This window comes from Chinchilla lanigera, unplaced genomic scaffold, assembly GCF_000276665.1.
Source record: "Chinchilla lanigera isolate Chin_1 unplaced genomic scaffold, ChiLan1.0 scaffold00400, whole genome shotgun sequence".
NCBI lineage: Eukaryota > Metazoa > Chordata > Mammalia > Rodentia > Chinchillidae > Chinchilla > Chinchilla lanigera.
In genome coordinates, this window is record NW_004955801.1 from 1 (window position 1) to 19,256 (window position 19,256).

At 46.3% G+C, this 19,256-nt stretch overlaps 1 protein-coding gene across 3 annotated transcripts; it reads right to left on the reverse strand.

Annotated features, from left to right (window-relative positions):
- Positions 1–1,034: 1,034 nt before the first annotated feature.
- LOC102011936 (nuclear pore complex protein Nup50-like) lies at positions 1,035–19,256 on the reverse strand. Of its 3 annotated transcripts, XM_013510196.1 has the most exons (9): positions 18,880–19,256; positions 16,291–16,369; positions 14,339–14,422; positions 10,330–10,474; positions 10,249–10,290; positions 7,262–7,918; positions 4,953–5,034; positions 3,430–3,548; positions 1,035–2,718 (listed from the first exon to the last, which is right to left on the reverse strand). In XM_013510196.1, exons 1-9 carry the CDS (start codon positions 18,990–18,992, stop codon positions 2,516–2,518), a joined length of 1,524 nt encoding a protein of 507 aa, XP_013365650.1. In that variant the 5' UTR covers positions 18,993–19,256; the 3' UTR covers positions 1,035–2,515. The 3 variants fall into 3 exon arrangements, with proteins under 3 accessions (XP_013365650.1, XP_013365649.1, XP_005415170.1); XM_013510195.1 differs by having other exon boundaries at positions 10,249–10,474; XM_005415113.2 differs by lacking the exon at positions 18,880–19,256 and adding an exon at positions 17,695–17,943 and having other exon boundaries at positions 10,249–10,474.

Genomic DNA, 19,256 nt, shown 5'->3' on the forward strand with positions numbered 1-19,256 from the left:
TGGACATTTTCAGTGTGTAATTCTAGTAAGGAAGACAGTTTAACACTCAATTTTTTTGCTTAACGGGAATGTGCAAAAAAAAAAAAAAAAAAAAACAAAAAACCAAAAAAAAAGGCTGAGATGTACCTGTCAGTTTGAAAAAACAAAAAGTCACAGAGATACTTAGCATTTGTGAAGATGCAATTTAAGTTATAATTTAAGGGAAAAAAAAATACACACCTTACTTTAGGCCAAGTGTATGAATACAACTTACAGATTACCAAGCTGAAGTCTACATTAAACATTCTAAAGCCTGATTTCTAACATTTTGTTAAAAGTAAATTGAACAAAAATCACCCATGGATTAGAATGAGCTCCAACACCATAGAGAACAAAGCCCTCCAGGGGCCCTGCTTCCCCCAAGTAGCACACAAGGAGTTGGAGTTTACAATAAAACCCACACAGTTCTTTTATACAAATACATAAAGTGGAGACCAACAAGTTCCTAAAGCATAAAAGAGTTTTATGAAAATACATTTTTCCCTGTAATTTTCACTTTAACAGTGATAGTCTTAGCAGCAAAAATTTGCTGGGAATGTTAGAAAAAAAGAAAGCTACACACATCCACTGATTTAAAAACAAACTTGGCTTTAGGGGCGGGGAGGTTAAAAGGGTAACCCAGTCACCATCCTCTTGTGCTGTAAACGTCCACCACACGTGCAGGTGCTAACCGAGTGTCGTACAAGTAACACTGAAGTGTTCCTAGCAATGGCCATGACTACATGCCGGTTAGGACCGTGGGAACCTGTGGCAAAACTCAACACTTTGAAACTGGTTCCCCTTATTCCTACTTCATTTTTAAAAAAGCTGGATAACCCTATACGCAAACAGGACAAGGCCGGTATTATTTTACCATCAACCACTTGTTTACTATAAAGCATCTGTAACAAAAACTTATGAACTCCCTCAAATCTAAAAAAGAAACACAAAACCAACTGCCACTTCCTCCCCAGGCTGCACACAGAGCTAAGAGTTGGACCACATCCAGTCATAGCACAAGCACAACTCTCTCGCATTTATTTCTCCAAAGTCATACACGGGCCAATTTCTCCCCCTGGAAACAGAAACTGCTTAGTACACGAGTGTGCGCAGATCTTCTGATCAATGCTGGCCCACCACTGAACCGCAGGTACTTATGGGCCCTGGACACTTCGCACCTGAGGGCTGCACCTGCACCACCCAGTCTTCAACTGAAGTCCCACCCAGGACAGACCGACACGAGCAGACACAAGAGCAAGCCGCTGGGCACTGGTGAGCTCGTCTGCTACCAAGGCAACAAGATTCATGGGGCACAAAGCACGAACTCGGTCATGAGCTCCTGCATCTCACTCGGATGCCAGTCTCCACAGGAGGTGCTATCAGCCACCTGACAGCTCCTGGGAAGGGACAAGGATGTTCTGCATAACCATGGCTTCCTTCCAAGCGGAACACCTAGGCCTTTAAGAAATGGTGCTTCAGACAGCAAGTGTGTAACACCCTGTTGTCTCAATTTAAAGGCAAAACGCACACGCAACTTCCCCTTCCACTCCTTACTCCACGGAGCCTCGTGAGCTCCCACAGCCCGCGGGGTCAAGCGCCTATGTAGCTTTTACATCCATAAGGTTCATCTGCAACTAACGACACCAGCACAGCGTCCTCTGAAGTATGTTCTCACGCTCGCTCTTCTTTCTCCATAAGGGTTTACTGTCCATGGTCTAGAAATGATCAAAATTTGTGCTTTTAAACCCATTCCTGGCGATCCCCTTCTCCAGGGGGATGAAGAAGTAACAGCACCTCATAAATAGAAACTACAAAACCCAACCTACAAAACTCAAGAACTCCTTCACAAGCGATGCACTTCCTTCTAAAATGAAAAGGCAGTTCCTGAATTACAGTAAAGCAGCTCACAGGGTTAAAGGCCAGTGTCTGCAGAGGAGAGGCTCACGCCCAACGCCGCACTGCACACCAGTCCCCACCTTGGAGCGCGAGCGGGAACAGAACAAAGAAACGCAAGGACAAGAGTCTCGGTCACAGCGTGGCGGCATGGTTCATTTGGTACGAGCGCTGGTCGCCGAGATTGGGGAAGCCCATGGGAGCGGAGAGCCTGGCTTTCTTCCTGGCGGCCGCCGAGACGGGAAGGCCTCGTGTGTGGGCAGCGCAGACGGAACCCACGGGTCGCACAGCCTTTGGGAGAGCTCATCGATACCCTGATTGCAGTCCATTAAGAGATCACTTAGGGTTAGTTTAACAAACAAGTGAACATTAAAAAATCTTCCAAAAACCTTTCACTCAAACGTATTTTGCACTTTAGACAGTTCTGAAGAAGGGAGAAGACAGTCTCTTGACACTTAACATGGAAAGGTTTTATTGGCCTAATCTTCCTCAAGAAAGTTTTAAATTATCTAGAAGTTCTTAGAAGGTCAAAGAGAAGAAAAAGCTTTAGGGGCGGTGGGAGAAGCAGCAACTTGGCAATAATCCCTCAGGTGACTTGGCGTCTTCAGGCTTCCTTTTTCTCCAGTAAAATTTTGTGCAACTCATCCGCATCCTCGCTGGTTTTCACCCGGATTAACATGGTGGTGGGGGCACTGGCGCTCTTCTCATCCAGGGGCGGGTTAGGGACACACACGATCAGGACGTTGTTCTTCCCCGTCCGTGTGCACGGCATGTTGGGTGGGATGAGGACATTCAGCAGTATGTTGCCTGCATTCACATAAGAAAATGCACATCACCATTCCACAAACCAGAGCTCCCCCAAGGGGTTTGGAGTAAGCTAAACACTGAAGTGACTTATACTTAAGGGATCTAAAATTGGGAATCACCAAGAACCTCATCCAATTAGGCAATGGTCCCGTCAGCCGCCAGCAGCGTGCCTGAGGGGGGTCCCTGCGCTTCAGGAGGCGCAGGCCGAACCGCCCGAGTCCTCATGTGTCACAAGAACAAGGGCGAGTGGGCAGCAAAAGACCACCACCACTGTCCCAGAGCACGCCACGCCGGCCAGAGGGACATTATGGTGATATTTCAAGTTAGTCAGCATGGGGGAAAAGGCTGGTGGGGTCTCGCAGGGCCGATCACACCTTAGAGCCGAGACCCTTGCTGGGCGTGGCTCTCGGCCTGCAGCACGAGTGAAGGGTGAAACTTCTACCATATGAAAAGGTTCCTATAAATGGTTAATCCCCCTTGGGTGTTTATTAAACCACCCAACTTATCTCTAGCTTCTGTTACATTTCTAACATAAAAGAAAATGAAAACCACTTTGGCTGCTTTTTGGTGATAGTTTTAATACACCTACTTTTTCTTACACAGTTATTTTCACGGTACTCAAAACCAAGTGGAAAATCAGTAAGTACAGGATAAATTTGTCCTGAATGATCTCTTGCACTACACATCCATAAACAAAGGAAAGACACTCACCTAAATTGGTATCGGCCCGCACTAAGAGCTGTGTCTTCTGATTTGCCATAGGTTTTAAATGCAGGGTACCCACACCCTTCTCTTTAAATTCATTATCTTTCTTGTAAAATAGCTTACACCTGTGAAGCCAAGTAACAGGTATAATCAGGCCTTCAAAAATAGGTTGCACGGTTCTCCAATGCCCACCATATAGAGCTGTGAGAAAATCTGAGCCAATCAGAGAACTGCATCGAACCAGATGGGCTAGGCCTGGGTAAAACCACAACACAAAAACCCAGCTGCATGATCGAGAACCCGTCCCTACTCCTTCACACCGAGAGTGAGCCCTGGAAAACGCTGAAAGAACATTTTCTGAAACCATCTTTCCTCCAGTCAGTGCAAATCTCAGCCTAGAGCCCTGTACCCCGGGTCTGTTCCTCCGTTGTCCTCCAAGGACAGGGCGGACACGACAGACCTTTGTCCCACATCTCCACCACGCTGCTCCCCCCCATTTTCTCCAATTCTGCCCCGTGTCTGAGTGCCCACGGTGCCCGACACGCCTGTGCCGTGCTCTTCAGCTCGGTCTGACAGCCTCTGTGCCACACGTCCTTCAGGTTATTAATAAAACGAAAGCACTCTCCTTTGACTTATTCTGATTAGAAGGAACATCATAAAGTCAGGGTCATTCTTTTGTCATCTATGAAATTAGAATTGAAAGTAAGCAAAAGTAACTGCTAGCCCCTTAGAAGTTCTCAAAAATTAAGTAACAGGATGTGGTGACTTGTCAAGTGGGAAACTATGGATGCATTATTCTAAATCTTCACATTAGAACATCCCGCAAAGCTTCTGAAACCCCACAAACATTTTTATAAAAAGTAATCTCAGGCTGGGCATGGTGGTGCACACCTGTAATCCCAGAACTTGAGAGGCTGAAGCAGGGGGATCATCTCGAGTTCCAGACCAGCCTGAGCTACAAAACTGAGCTCAAGGCCAGCCTGAACTGCATAACGAGATCCTGCCTCAAAAAGACAAAATAAATAAATAAATACATAAATAAATAAATAGATAAAAATTAAACTCCTTTAGTTGAGGAATACTAGTCAAATTTCTCTGGCAGCTTCAGAAAGAGGCAGTTCTTATTTGAAAACAAGCACCCTCCGCCCCACCGACCCAAACAGTAGCAAACCAAGCCCCCACCAACCAGACAGTGGCTCCCGCCGCAGCGGCGTTCACACCCCCACAGCCCTGTGAAGAAACCCACGGGCCAACCAGCTCGGCAGGAAGGAATCAGAGATGCCGCCAGAGGTGAATGCACACTCTCTGTGGAGGGGCGTGAGCAGAGAGGAGGCTGGAAGGCTGTGAAAAGTTTGTCTCTAAACCACTTCTGCAGCAGAGAAGAGCTCAGGCCACAGAGCAGCCTGGCTCAGCAGGAAATCTCCAGGGCTGGTTGGTTTGAATGCAAACCAAGAATTCACCCTGCCCAGCGTGCAGACGCCTAAGGGGGACGCCCAGCCCCACACCTCCCAGGCCCAGTCACCGCGTACTTCTTAGAGTAGAAGGCATCCTCCTCCTTCACCTCGGTAACCACTACCTTGGGCGGCTCCTCATTTTCTTCTTCGTCTCCACCTTTCGCAAAAACAACACAGTGAGGGTCAGATCACGAGCTTGGAAAAGAGCAGACATCGACAAGGCACCACTCTAACCCTCAACCTGAGCGGGCCATGCAAGCCAATATAAAGACTGAAAACATTTTTTAAGGGCATGAGGTTTTAATTCGTGAAAAATCATCATTTTTAAAACTGTTGCCTTGGGGATTGAACCCAGAGCCTTTCATTGAGCTACACTCCTAGTCCTTGTTATTTTTTGAGATAAGATCTCATTAAGTTGCTATATTTCCAAATATAGCCTGGGCCTGAACTTGCAATCCTCTTGCCTCAGCCTCCCAGGGTGCTGGGATTATAGATGTGAGTCACCATGCCAATAAAGATTCTTTTCCATGGGAACATATTTTCCTATTTTAAAATAATTTCCAATTTGAAGAAAGCCCCAGAACATTAACATCGACCACAACAAAACCCATGCTATGACACTGACAGAAAAATAATATGCCCACACTCAACTGTCTACATCACGGTTACCCCCCGGGAAAATCGAGACTCTCGGGAGCTTGCGATGCCGTCAGCCTGAATGTTCCTTGACCGTATTTGCACATGCTCAGGAATGACATCAGGAACGGCCAAAGAGGGGAGACGCAGTCTTTTCACAGGGCAAGTGTGTCGGAAAAGGCAACCCGAGCCAGATGTCAGTAACATCCTCACGGTCTGAACACCACCAGCTCCTCTCGGAACCGAGGCGCCCGGCCCTGGCTGGAAGTGCACTTGCATTCCCACTGTGGGGTCTGAGACACTCAGAAGGGGTCCTCTTGAGAAGGGCAGACGCATGAAACACTATACTAAAATGCAACTCTGTAGGGAGAATCTCAAGGGACTTAGGTACACAATTTAAATTATGAGAAGGCACAGTATGAAGTCCAAGACCTCCTGGGAGATTTTCATAAAGGAGTCCAGAACTCCAGTGATAGGCTCTCCTGGGGAGTACAGGCATCTGTGCTGTTAACAGATTCCCAAGTCTTTCTGATGCATAGAATGTGCTAATCAAAGCTGGCTCGGTGGCCCATGCCTATAATCCCAACACTCTAGAAGGCTGAGGCAGGATGATCACAAGTTCGAGTCCTATCTGGGGAACTTAATGACTTTTTTTTGAGACTGGGTCTTGCTGTGTACTGGCTGGCCTTCACTACACAGCCCAGGCAGGCCTTGAACAGGCAGTGATCCTCCTGCCTCAGCCTCCCAAGTGCTGGGATTCTTAACGACTTATTGGGAGCCTGTCTCAAAACAAAATTTAAGAAAGGATTGGGGACATAGCTCAGTAAGAAGGCCCTGGATTCAATCCTCAGTTCCACAAAAGAGAAAAAAGATGAAGATAACCACAAGCTAAGTGACAGGCACTCTGAGGGGAGGCCTGCAGACTGACTGGGCCTGACTCAAGTTCACCATCCCTGTGTCAGCGCAGCTCCACCTGTCTTCCCTGGGGAGGCAAAGAAGAAATAAAACGAGCGCCCCACACTCCTCTGCCCGGGCCCTGCCCGAGGACGTCGTGGGAACTCTGGGCAGTGCCAGGTGGGGGCCACGGCGCTGCAGCGAGAGCTGGCAAGCGCAGCGTCTGCCAGGGCTTGGAGCGGGCACCCGGACAAGGGCACGCAGGTCTCACGCCGCCGGCACAGCCGAGGCCGGGGCTCCGCCCTGCGTGCAGCACCAGCAGCACCCCTCGGGGAAGGGGCGGCACCCAGACCGGATGAACTGGGGTTTGCTCCCTGGCTATGAAAGTGTACGTCTTCAATTTACAGCCAAGTTTCACTGTGGTTTTACTCAGCCAAATCTACACACAAATCAATTCAGTGGATACACATAAGCTCAGTAAATCAGTTTTCAAAGTGGTGTTTTTCATTCACTTCGTTTTAATATGCAAAGCTATGTGTCTGGTACCTTTCAAAGTCATGATGCTAGGAATCCTTACATTCTCTATGTACGCAGACTGTTTTTGTGGTGCTGGGGCTCAAACCAGGGCCTTAAAAACACTAGGGCAGCACTCACTGTCTACCACTGAGCACAGCCCCAGTCCCGTTCATACCCTCGGTCCTTACAGCAACCCTGAACACTGGGTGTGTTCCTCTTCATGAGCAGGACCTTCCGACCCCATCCAGGATGACACACGCCGGAGGGGACGGAGCTATCCTGCGAACCCAGCTCCACCCAATTCCAAAGTCTGCGCTTTCCCAGACAGCTTCACTCACCTTTGCACTCGTTACTGCCTTCTGCTTGGCTCGCCAACGTTTTAGCAGAAAATGGCGAGGAAACTGGTTTACTCTGGGTGAGGTCTTTGCCGAATAAACTGGAGTTTCCAGGGGAAAACGAAAATCCAGCCGGGGGGCCAGAGCTTGAGCCCAAAACCGAGCTATCGATTTTCTTGCCGAAACTGAACGAGGCACTTGTTGCTCCCTGTGCTGGGTCCACCTTCTTCTCAGACACTACCTCCATCTTCTTTTCAGAAGCGTCTTCAGTTTTGCTGCTACTAAACAAAAAAGTAGACTCCTGCTGCAGCTTGGTTGAAGCAAATAGAGGAGGCTGTGTTTCCACTATCATCCTGCTCGTTTCACTTTCAGAACTGCTGCTGTCCTGGTTCTTACTCTGCTGCCCAATAGTGGCTAAGTAGTTCTCATAGTCTTTAAAGACAGGGGTGAGGTCGCAGACGGGGTTCGCATCCACGTGCTGCACGATCCAGTCCCGCACGGAGCAGTTCAAGGCCGCCAGCTGCTTGTGATAGGTGTCCCCGAGGCAGGCCTGGCTGGAAGCAAGGCCGGAGGAGGAGCGTTGCTGGCTGTCGCCGTTAGTTTTGGGATTTGCAATCTTTCTATCAACCATGGCAGTGGGGCCATTTGTAGCGAAGGAACCTACAGGAAATTAAAGTTTGAACAATTCATTTAGAAGCTGATTTGATTAAACCATCCAAGTTTTTTCCTCCAATCAGATTTTATTGGTACATTTTAGATATACGTAATGCGCACACTTATCACAGAGAATGTGTACCTGTACATGACACAGCTTGATTACTTTTTGCCCATTCTCCTCCCCTCCTTTCCACCCCTCCTCCCCTCCCCATTTACAAGAACTTTGTTTTTTCCTTCTTTTGTCCCTTTTTTCTTTTACTTTTCCTTTCTTTCCTTTCCCCCTCCCCATCCCTTGTTCTCTTCTCCATTTGAACATTTTCTTTCTATTCCACAAAACCTATTATACATTTTGGATTTACACTTTCAGTTTCTCACAGCAGAGAAACAATATGGTATTTACACATGTGTCTGATTTATTTCACTTAACAGTATGGTTTCAAGGTGCATCCACTTACCTAGAGAAGTCTCAAGCTTACCCTTCTTTATGACAGAGAAGTACTCCATTGCATAAAAAACCCCACATCTTCAAACATTCCTTGGTTGATGGGCATTTGGGCTGTTTCCAAGATGGCTACTACAAACTGTGCTGCTATAAATGTGGGTGTGCATATATCGCTGTGGTATGTTGCTTTGAATTCTTCCGGCAAGATACCCAAAAGAGAAACTGCTGGGTCAAATGGCACCTCTAGTCCTAGCCTTTTGAGGAATCTCCACACTCATTTCTACAGTCGTTGCACCAGTCTACACTCCCACCAACAGTGGAGAAGGGTTCTTTTTTCCCCATAGCCCCTCCAGTATTTGTTATTGATTTCTTGATAATAGCCATTCTTTCTGCGGTGAGATGGAATCTCAGTGTTGTTTCAATTTGCAACTCTCAACTGACAAGTGATGTTGAACGGTTTTTCATACATTTATTTGCTGTTTGTACTTCTTCATCTGAGAAGTGTATATTCCTCTCAGATGCCCATTTTTGGACTGGGTCTTTAAGTTTGGGAGGTCTGATTTTTTCTTTAGTTCTTATATGTTCCCTATAGTAATCCTTTGGGGAAGAACCGGCAAACATTTTTTCCCACATTGTGGGTCATCTTTTCACTCTTGATGGTTTCCCTTGCTGTGCAAATGCTTTTAAATAAGATGAGATCCCAGTTGTTGGTTCTTTGTGATATTTCCTGTGCACCTGGGGTTTTGTTCATGAAGTCTTTGCCTAAAAGAGTTCTACCTATTCGACCTTTAAGCCATCCAAATTTTTATAACACTCTACCTTCAAGAGTTCTACCTATTCTACCTTTAAGCCATCCAAATTTCTATAACACTCTATCTTCGTAGTCTTTTTTACTGTATCTTATTTTTATTACAATTCAACAAATACGTGTAAGAAGTTACACTGGTATCAGGAACTGGTTCTCAACTAAGTAAGGAACAGTATGCACTGCATGTTCACATTAAACCACATTTAAAAAACTTACCTTTTCCTTTAAAAGGATGTTTATTTCAAGCAGAACTGTTAGCATACTGGGTTAGCATAAAACTTAAATCCTCAGTTTTGAGGACGAACATACAGTAAAGTAGTTCAAACCTTAAAATGCTTAGTACACTTTGCTTAATAAAGATCAGACATATCAATACGTAATACAACAAGCACTGTTAATTTCCTACCACTTTGTTTGCAACTCTGTATTGTCTGTACTGCTCTTTTGCTATTTTGTAAAAGGTTGTCTGTTAATGTTTTCCTTTTATTTTTAAAATTAAAAAAAAAAAAAAAAAAAAAGAAGATCAGACAGTATGCTTTCAAGCCTGGTCTGGGAGGGCGCTACATCCAGGGATAACATCATCGGGGCTCCGGGTGGCCATTTTGGTGCGAGGCACACAGGAAGCCCCCTGGCACACCAATAAGGAATGGGTGGGCAGGAAGGCAAGCCCTCAGAGGGTCTTCAAAGCACTGCCCTTGGCTTTTCACCTTTAATTTTTTTTTTCTTGCTGTTCTTGGGTCTAACGCAGCACCTTGCACACACTAGCCATGCACTCTACCACCAAGCCACAGCCCAGCCCCTTCAGGTCAGTCTGAAGGTCATTCTCCCTTCCTCCTTGGAGAGTGTGAGGCTCAAAAGTCAGGATGCTTATCAAGTCACAGAACTATAACCAACAGAGCCAGGACCCAAGCCTCCTCGTCTGCTTTGGCTCTAACACTAGCGCTCTACCTGTCGAGTCCACCCTTTCATGATTGCTCCTGCTCACCTAGTCCTGGACCAGGGTTAGTGCAAGGAAAACATCTGGGCAGATATTTTCACTGACAGCTTACTCAGCAGTGGCGGGAGGGAGGGGCACCTACTCACCAAAGGTGGCCTTGGGCTCTGCTGCCACTGTGGCACTGGTTCCTGTGGTGGCGAAGGCAGGGGTGCTTGCTGTGCTGGTGCCTGCGGTGGCGAAGGCAGGGGCGCTTGCTGCGCTGGTGCCATTGGACAGGCCTTCCAGAGGCTTCCCACCAAATCCAGAAAACCCTGCTCCTCCAGAAGGCATGACCAGACCTTTAAATCCTTTAAAGGCGCCTCCACTGTCGGACTGCAATAGGAGAAGGGAGCACACGTTAGGAAGGGACACTCCCTATCTGCAAACAAGTGAGTGACAGGAGCACCAGAATCCAGAGGCACTAGGGGAAGGGCGGGTATCAGCACAACAGGAAGGAGATGACAAGACTAAAGAATAAACACAGCTTGGTCACTCAGAGCTGCCTTCCCACAGTGGCCTGGAAAGACAGGTGAGCACCCATTTTAAATGTTCTGTGTACATGTAAGACGTGTAGTGTGACGCAGACCAATGTAATAAATCCACACACCCAACATCCTGCCTCTGAACAGCAACTAAGAACTTTCTCAACACAGCAAACCCCAAGCGAAAGATTGTTGCTGTTCTTTTTCAATGACCATTTGCCTAAGGAAGTTTGGGGAACATCAGGTTAACTACAAACATTGTAATCATTTACCGAATTTCCCAAGAGCTTCTGTAGCTTTCAAGCTGCTCTCAGTCTGCAGAATCTAGCAGAGCCATGTCTCGACCTTAGACTTTCTGTGCGCTGAGCGTTGCAGGACAGCCCTGCGCTCTCCTCCTCCTGGCTACTTCTTTAAATCCACTTTCTCTGGCAAGCTCTGGCTAGCAGGCCTTCTCCTGATGTGCAAGCCTGCCCACATCACCGAGCCAGGGGCTCTGGAAATTCCACGGATTCCATGAAATCTCAAGCTGCTCTCTGCCCTGAGAACTGGTTTAGTGCTGCGCTAGCTTACTAGGTGCAACTGTTTATATCTCTTTCATATAAAGCAGCACAGTCACCCCACAGGGTGATCTGCTTCTAACACCCACATCCAGGCAGAGTGCCCAGGTTGTAAGTCCTCATGGAAACGCAGTACACACATCACCCCTCCAAAAGTGAACTGCCCGGAGCCTTGGCATTTCCTAGATGGGCCTGTTAGCCTATATACTGTGTGTTTTCCCAGAAACACAAAAATTTCAAGCACATCTATGGAATTTCAGATGTTTACTGACTGGTGATACATTTATGGCCATAAAATGAGGCAAAGGATGAGAAATCTTAAATGCATTTTACTTTTGATGCTCTGGGTCCGATTTCCAACCACTAAACCTGAAACCCACCACACCAACACTGTTACACTACTTCAGACGAGCCGCAAAGAGGCAGGCAGCCCCTTGGGCCACTCACTATGCTCTAGACGTGGAGCCACACGGAACCTGCAGCTGCAACCGACTTACTGAGAGCAGAGCAGCAATGGCATCATCACAAACTGCTCCTACACAGGAGGCGGCGGCAACCGGAAGCCCGGGTGTGAAAGCCCGCGGACAGTGTCCCGCAAGCACGGGAGCGCCCTGCCTGCTTTGTCCTCCTGCCTTCCACCCTTCTCCACGGCTCGCAGGGAGGAAGTAACATCCTACTATTTGTTTTCCTCCATCGTTATGCAGCTAAGTTCCACCAGCAGATATTTTGCTGTTTCATTCAACTCCACACCTCTAACACCTAGCAGATCTGCTGAAAGAATAAGCAGGCCTGGCCTCTGGGAAAGCCCACTTTTGCTCGCAGACAGAAGACATCTCATTCTCCCAGTTCTGACAGCAACTTGAGGCAGAGTTAGTTACTGCTAAAATGCAATGCGGACTCCTGTGACCCATCCCTTCCAGGCAGCTGAACTCTAGGCTCTGGCCAACCCTCGCACTGTGCACTGGCGCCCTCTGCCTCGGATACATCCCCTTCCCTCGGCTCCAGCCTGTGCACCCAAGCCTTGTTCCGGCCCCAGTGTCTTCCAGAGAACCCACTAGGAAGGACCGCAGGACCTTCAAACACGCCTCCAACCCGGACCATTTCCTCCTCAGTTAAGCCGCCCACATTTCCTTTCTTTGGTCCACACTAGCGAGTGAACCCCATCCCTTCTTAAAGATGCTTTTGCTGGGCGTGGTGGTGTGTGTCTGTAATCCCAGCCCTCAGGAGGCCGAAGCGGGAAGACTGCTACACATTCAAGGCCAGCCTGGGATACACAGTAAGGTCCTATTTTAAGGCAGTCTTGCTAAATCACTGATTTGCTGGGTGGGCTTGAACTTGTGATCCTCCTGCTTCAGCCTCCTAGAGTGCCACCTCACTGGCTTCCCTCCCCTCGTGTCTCAGCTCCACACCCACATTCACCAGCTTGTCACCCTTTGTAAGCAGTAATGAAATCAAACCGGGGGAAAAAACTAGAACTGAAAAAAAAACAGTGATGTCTAAGACACCTATTGTACAACACCAGGGTGACGACAGTTAATTATTACAATGTACAGTATTACATACTTGAAAATTTCTAGGGAAGATTTTTAAGTAGTCTCACCACAAAAAATGGCATGTGGTAGCCCAACTTGGCCACTCAAAACATCCCGCTGAGCACCTAAGTACATACCATTTCCACCTGCCCACTTAAAGAGATCGAAGTTTGCAAGGAAAAACTGATTTTAAAAACAGAAGTCCCGGGGCTGGGGATTTAGCTCAGTGGCACAGCGCCTGCCTGGCAAGCACAAGGTCGTGAGTTCAATTCCCGGTACCGGAAGCAAACAAAAACCAAAAACAGAAGTCCTGAAGTCTCGGTAAGACTCTGAGGGCCTCTGGCTGCCTCTCCCTCCTCACTGAGACTCGCTTGCTGCTCCCTTCCGGGCTGCGTTGCCCCAGCGAACCCGAGACTCCACAGGAAGAGCGGTTCCAGCTCCAGGAAGTGACAGCAGGGAAGGCAGCCTCGGAGCAGAGGGACATTACCCACCAGGTGGGTCACTAACTGCATTCTCCATGCGCACAAGAAAAGCGCAGAGCCACCCGAGAATCATCTGCACATGCCTGTTTCTACTGTAAATATGTTCTCAGTGGACAGAAATTTGTGTAATTTGAATTGTTTTCCTGTTAACACACACCATCTTTTATGAGATGCTTTGAGTAACCAATTCACCATGGTAACTTGTTAAAATCCTGAATGTTCCCTGAGAGCCCTATGCCTGTCCTTTCTTTACACATTTTCAAACTTTGACAATGTAAAGAATCCTTTTCATTTTTTCTCATACTGTGAGAACCAACATATCCTTACTTTTTATTTGAAAAAGGGAATACAAGAATACAATTAATTCTTGATTTAAAAAAAAACCTTGAAAGCTGCAGAATGTGATTGAGTAGGTGTATTCCAAAACTGGACCCAGGATGTGTAAAGCAGCTTCTCCTGCCTGACCACAGGTATCCCGGGCCACCTACACCACACTCAAAAGTCTGAGGTGTATCTGGGGATCAGGTCTCACCCGAGTAGGGGCAGTACTGGAAACTGAGCCCACAGACTTCACACTGAGCCACACCCTCAGTCTTTTTGACACGTGGTCTCACAAAGTTGTCCAGGTGGAACTTGAACTTGTCTCAGCCTCCCAAAGTGCTGGGACTACACATGTGTGCCACTGTGCCCAGCTGGAAGAGTTCTTAGATATGGGGTGACTGCTGAATACTTACCACGTCATTTCAGTTCAAGAGTTACAACTCATGTTACCCTCTGGGCACATGAATTAAGCATCTTCACACACTGCACTATCATACTAGAAAGATAATGGATACACGTAATGTTTCTAGAGTAGTGGAAGAAGTCCTTTTACCCAAACCTCAATCCCAGAAATGAGGCTCACTGCCAGTTTGAGGCCAGCCTGAGCTACACAGTAAGACCCTGTCTCAAAAAAAAAAACAAAAAAACCCCCAAAATATCCCATTAACCTCTGATTATTTTGTTCTATCTCCCATGATCTACCCAAGGAGTAATTGTTTTTAAAAAGCCATTTGTTGCTATGATTGCTCCCCGAGGTCACAACGCTCTGCAACTCAGAAATCAAATTAGTACTTAATAGCAGAAGCTGTAAGAAAGCACTTACTTCAAATCCAACATTTCTACGCTTGGCTTTCTTTATGGCTCTGTTCTTCAGGACTTCCTCGCTGGCCACGGAGAAGGTCCCCAGCTACAGGAGCACACAAATTGCACAGCAGAAAGGTTAGGGCAGGCAGCAGAGGAACGGCAAACAGGAAAGCTAGCACAGACAGCTGTGTCTGACGGCATCTGAGCTGCGTCAGCATGGGGACACAACTCATGGGGAGCACTTGTGAAGAGAGAGCTAGCTCACTATTTTTACCGAAACCAACGCTAGCTAGGCAAACCGCGTACCTTCCAGAATCTACAAATCCGGGCATCAACTCTCAATCCAGAGAGAGGAGTGTACACGCTGAAGTTTTAAAAAGACTAAGACCACCAAAGCTGGTGAAAAATATTCAAGGGCAATTCTTCACATACTATATTCTAAGATTTTATTAATAAAGTGTAGAGTAAAATTTCAGTTTTCTTTAAGAAATACAAGCTATCACCTAAAAGCTAAATGGTACAGCTGATAGTGGAGCCCTTCTAAAATCCAGATGAATCTTACTACTGGTTTTCAATAATAAAATTTCTACAAATCACATACATTTTTTTTTTTAAAGTGCTGGGGATCAAAATCACCCATGAATGACATCCCCACACATGTTATTTTAAAGAAGCATCCTGTCTAATCTACCACTGTCCAGAAGGCCACTGAGGCAGCTAGGACTCTAAGGGACTCTACTGTAGACGACTGTTCTTCCACACTATGCTCAAAGTACTACATCTAGAGTCAGAGGTTTGCTGAAGGTTTTAGGCTTTACTTCAACTCTTACTTTACCCTGTAGGGCTGGAACAAAATATTTCCCATACAACAATTTCTCATCTGTAGTTATTTCATATCATGTGAACTTAAAGGGATCCTTACATCCAAATAAGGGATATTGTGACCTTATTAAGTTAACTGTAATTGAGTAAGTAATTGTAATCCTTCTATACTCATTTCATTAGAAGCTGAACAAATGGGCATTCTTTCATTCCTGTACGTTTTAACATCAAAGCAACTCATAACATGGCAGTCTGTACCTCACGATAGCCCAGAATGAAACTCGCTCCCAGCCCCACAACAAATACATGACCAAAGAGTCAAAAACCAGCAAGTCAGTTAAAGCCCTGCAAATACATGAACGCATTTGTGATTTTGGTTTCCCTAAACATTGGAGTACACATACTTTTTTTCTTTTTTTTTTTTTTGGTCTTTTTCAGACAGGGTCTTGCTATGCAGTACAGGCTGGTCTTGAGCTCACTTTGTAGCCCAGGCTGGACGCGAACTCATTACATTCCTCCTGCCTCAGCCTCCTGAGTGCTGGGATTATAGGCACATGCCACTACACCTGGCTAGAGTACGTATACTTATAAGAGGAAAAAATATTACTATCAGAAAGAAAGACTCAGAAAGAAGATGTCAGTGTAAGAATAGGCTTCAAAATACCTCTACGGATTCTTTTTTTTTTTTTTTAAACTTAGCACCACACTGTAAACTTGAAAGGGTAATTTGGCTACAGATTTCCTTAGTGAACTGGCCTAGGAATATCAATTTGCTGGTGTGGCACCAGAAATGTGACTGTGATTTACTCTTTTAAGAGAAAAATGGTTGCAATTTCTTCATGCAGGATTATTTTTATTTTTCCAGGAAAGAAACTACAGAAAAAAAATTCTGTAACTATTCATATAACTGCTGGGGTCTCAGAGACACCATCAGAACAGAACTGGAGAAGCATCGGAGGGAGGGAAGGGACCACAGTCTTCCGAAGCTTGAAGTTATGTGAGGCAGACTGACGGTTTCCGCTGGCGTTGGCACTGCGCGACATTCACCGTCAGGCCACTTAACTCACCCTTTATGCATGGCTGAGGGACCCGAGAGGACTTTCAAGGCAGAAGCAACAAAAAGCTCTCTCAGAAACTGCGGCCGCTTACCTCTTCAGCTTCATCTTCTTGATCCCAGTTCCTATCTGTCAGTTCCTTTTCGGCAATTCTTTTGGCCATTTTTTTGAACCTAAATTACAGAAAACAGGAGTAAAACGTTTACTTTTCTAGACCAAGCTATCAGTCTTACAAAAAATTTTTAAAATTCACTCAAACATGAAATGTGTTTTTTTGTTTTTTTTTTTTTAGTACCAGGAACTGAACTCACGATCTTGCGCTTACCAGGCAGGCGCTGTGCCGCTGAGCTAAATCCCCAGCCCCCAAACATGAAATGTGGTAAAAAAAAATTCCTGAACTCAGTGGGAACTGCTTCAGTGAGAATTTTACAACTTTAAAATCTGAAATCTTTACAATACTGTACTGGATATACAATCAACAAGTCCTTAACTTATTATGTGCGAATTATACTTGTCATTCTGCCAGAAGCAAAACATTTTTATTATTTAGAATTCTCTTAAAGATGATCCATAAAATTATCCTTAGCTAAGCATTTTTAATAAGGCATTGGAAATAATTTCATAACACAAGTCATAATATAAGTACTTTCCTTTAGGCTACATTTGATAGAAATAGACGTTTCTTAAGATTGAACATTTACTTGCCCCAAACTATATCTGTGCTAATAAGCTAAGGCATTATTTACACGTACAAAGTATTACTATGGAGATGTTCACATCCTGCTAACAGGGAAATCCGAAAGAAACCATCAGCTTAACTCTTCTAATCCCATGGCGTTCCGGGGAGGACAGGAGGCTGACAATACTATTTGTGGAAGTTTCTTCACGTAGCCAAAGAGGATGCTTGTGTCCACCCCTCAAAAGGTGCATTTTACCTTCTGATCCTATTAACACACTTTGCTCTTTAAAAAACAGCAACAGCAACAAGAGACAAAAGAAAAAACTCAAGAGCTGGAGCCAACAGAACTTTGTCATGAGTGCTGCCTTCTTCACCAAGTCACCAGATGGGGAACTAAACGAACAAAACCCAAAACCCTTCCCATTTCCTCTTTCTCTATAGGAATTCACCAATTAGTGTCAGGCCCCTGCCAGGGCTGGGTAGGTCTGCCCGACTCCTTCCAAATGGCCTTCCAACTGATCTCCCTCACTACCACGACCCACCAAGTAAGGTTCCCAGCCCATCAAGACCCTTGCAATGGACTCCACACATCACCCACTGCTCTAAGCACGAAACTAGTATCTACAGAATAAAATTCATTCCGACACGCTCCAAAATCTGATGCCGAGGGGTGTTCAGCTCTTAAAACATTCAAATAATCCTTGCAATTTCTCTTACAAGTGTGCACCTTTTCTTCTGATTCTAGAATAAATGACTTTAAAGTCCAGGATTCTAAGATACTGGGTACGAGACTTAAAAAATACAATTTCCAGCCATTACCTGGGAGTCCTCCCTGCTTAACGCTTCCCCGAACACTCGTGCTCAGGTCTTGCCTTACTCTTTCTCACAGAAACATCAACAAATGTAGGAGCACAGGTAACTCCTCGCTGAACTGTTCAGCCACCAGATCTCCGTGGAGACTTCTGGTACTAACACCTCCACCAGAGGGCGGAAGAGGACAGACGCTGGACCGGCCAAGTCCAAGGCCGGCAAAATGGTCCAGAGGAACTGATAACAAAAACCGGTGAACTGGAAAATACAAAAAACCCGGTAATAACGGTAAAATTTTAGCATCTAACAACCTCGCACCTGTAAAGACAACTGGCACAGACGAACAAGACAGTCAATTTAGCCGCTTTCTTTTTCTAACACATTTATCAAATCAGTACAATACTAGAAGGCAGGAATCCGGGCTTTCTTTACTGCTGGATTCCAAATCCCCAAACCTGCCAGCTCGCAGATATTCCAGCTGCTGTGGAATCAGTGATCTGGGATACCACATATTCGAGAATATAGTACAAGATGCCAGCTTCTGGTTTTGTCATTTTCCAGCTATCAGACCCTAGATAAGAAATTTAAATTTGTGCCTCAGTGTTTTTGCCTAAGCGATAGAATTTAATGCGCATAAACAAAAAACTCAGTTTACAGCAGTGCGTGGAACACAGAAAGAGCTTTATAAATATTAAAGAGACAAGTTTTGTTAGAAGGAAAGGCTATTAATTTTTTCCTCCAGCACTTAAAAAGTTGTAGTATGGAAAAAAGAACAGCTTGAACTATGTGCCAGACTTTAAAAAATGTCTTAACAAATATATATTTCATTCCAAACCGTGACACTTCAGACAATGAATTTTCCTGTTTTGAAAGGGGTGGGTGGCCTAACAGCACTTAGAGCACAGCCTGATACCTAGATTTATTTTCCCCTTGGAATCGGGAGTTGAATCTAGGGCCTTCCTACTGAGCTACATTCCCAGCCTTTAAAAAAAAAACTGACAAAGGATCTTGCTAAATTGCCCTGGTTGGCCTTGAACTTGCGATCCTCCTGCCTCAGCTTCCCGGAGTGCTAGGATTTCAGGCCTGAGTCACCACCCCAAGCTACACCTCAAGCCTTTTCTGCTACCCATTCCTATTATGAAGTTTACAAAACGCGCACGTGGGTTAAGAGGCACCATGTAGTGACATGACTACCTGCTATGCAGCAAGGAGACAGGGAACTGAGCGTAGTAAACTTTATTTGCGGCTGATGGAGTCAGGCGCCCTCTGCCACCTGGCGCAGCCTTGCCCTGGGAGCGGGACTTCATTCGGACGGAAACACCCGGCGACCCGCGATAGTGAAGCGCTGCTAGAGGAGGGCACAGGGGCAGAGCGGGGAGCTCAACGCCCTGCCCCAACGCTGCTCAATGAGCCGGCGATCGAAGACCGGGAACCGGCGCGAGCGGGCAGCAGGCGCGCACAGCAGAGCGTGGGCGGGGAGAGGGAGAAGGGGACAGCGAGGGGGTCAGAGCCGGGGGCGCCTCGCCGCCTGCCCGCGCTCCTACCTCCGCCGCCCGCGGCCCCGGCGCCGG

Bases quoted from the DNA above. Each gene is read 5' to 3' on its own strand.
- LOC102011936 (XM_013510195.1), bottom strand. From the start codon at position 18,992: ATGAAGTCCCGCTCCCAGGGCAAGGCTGCGCCAGGTGGCAGAGGGCGC. The intron at 16,370-18,879 runs GTAGTCATGTCA...TCTGTAATTTAG, and splicing joins GTCTCCTTGCTGCATAGCAG to GTTCAAAAAAATGGCCAAAA. The intron at 5,035-7,261 runs GTGAGTGAAGCT...TTTTTGCGAAAG, and splicing joins AGGCAGTAACGAGTGCAAAG to GTGGAGACGAAGAAGAAAAT.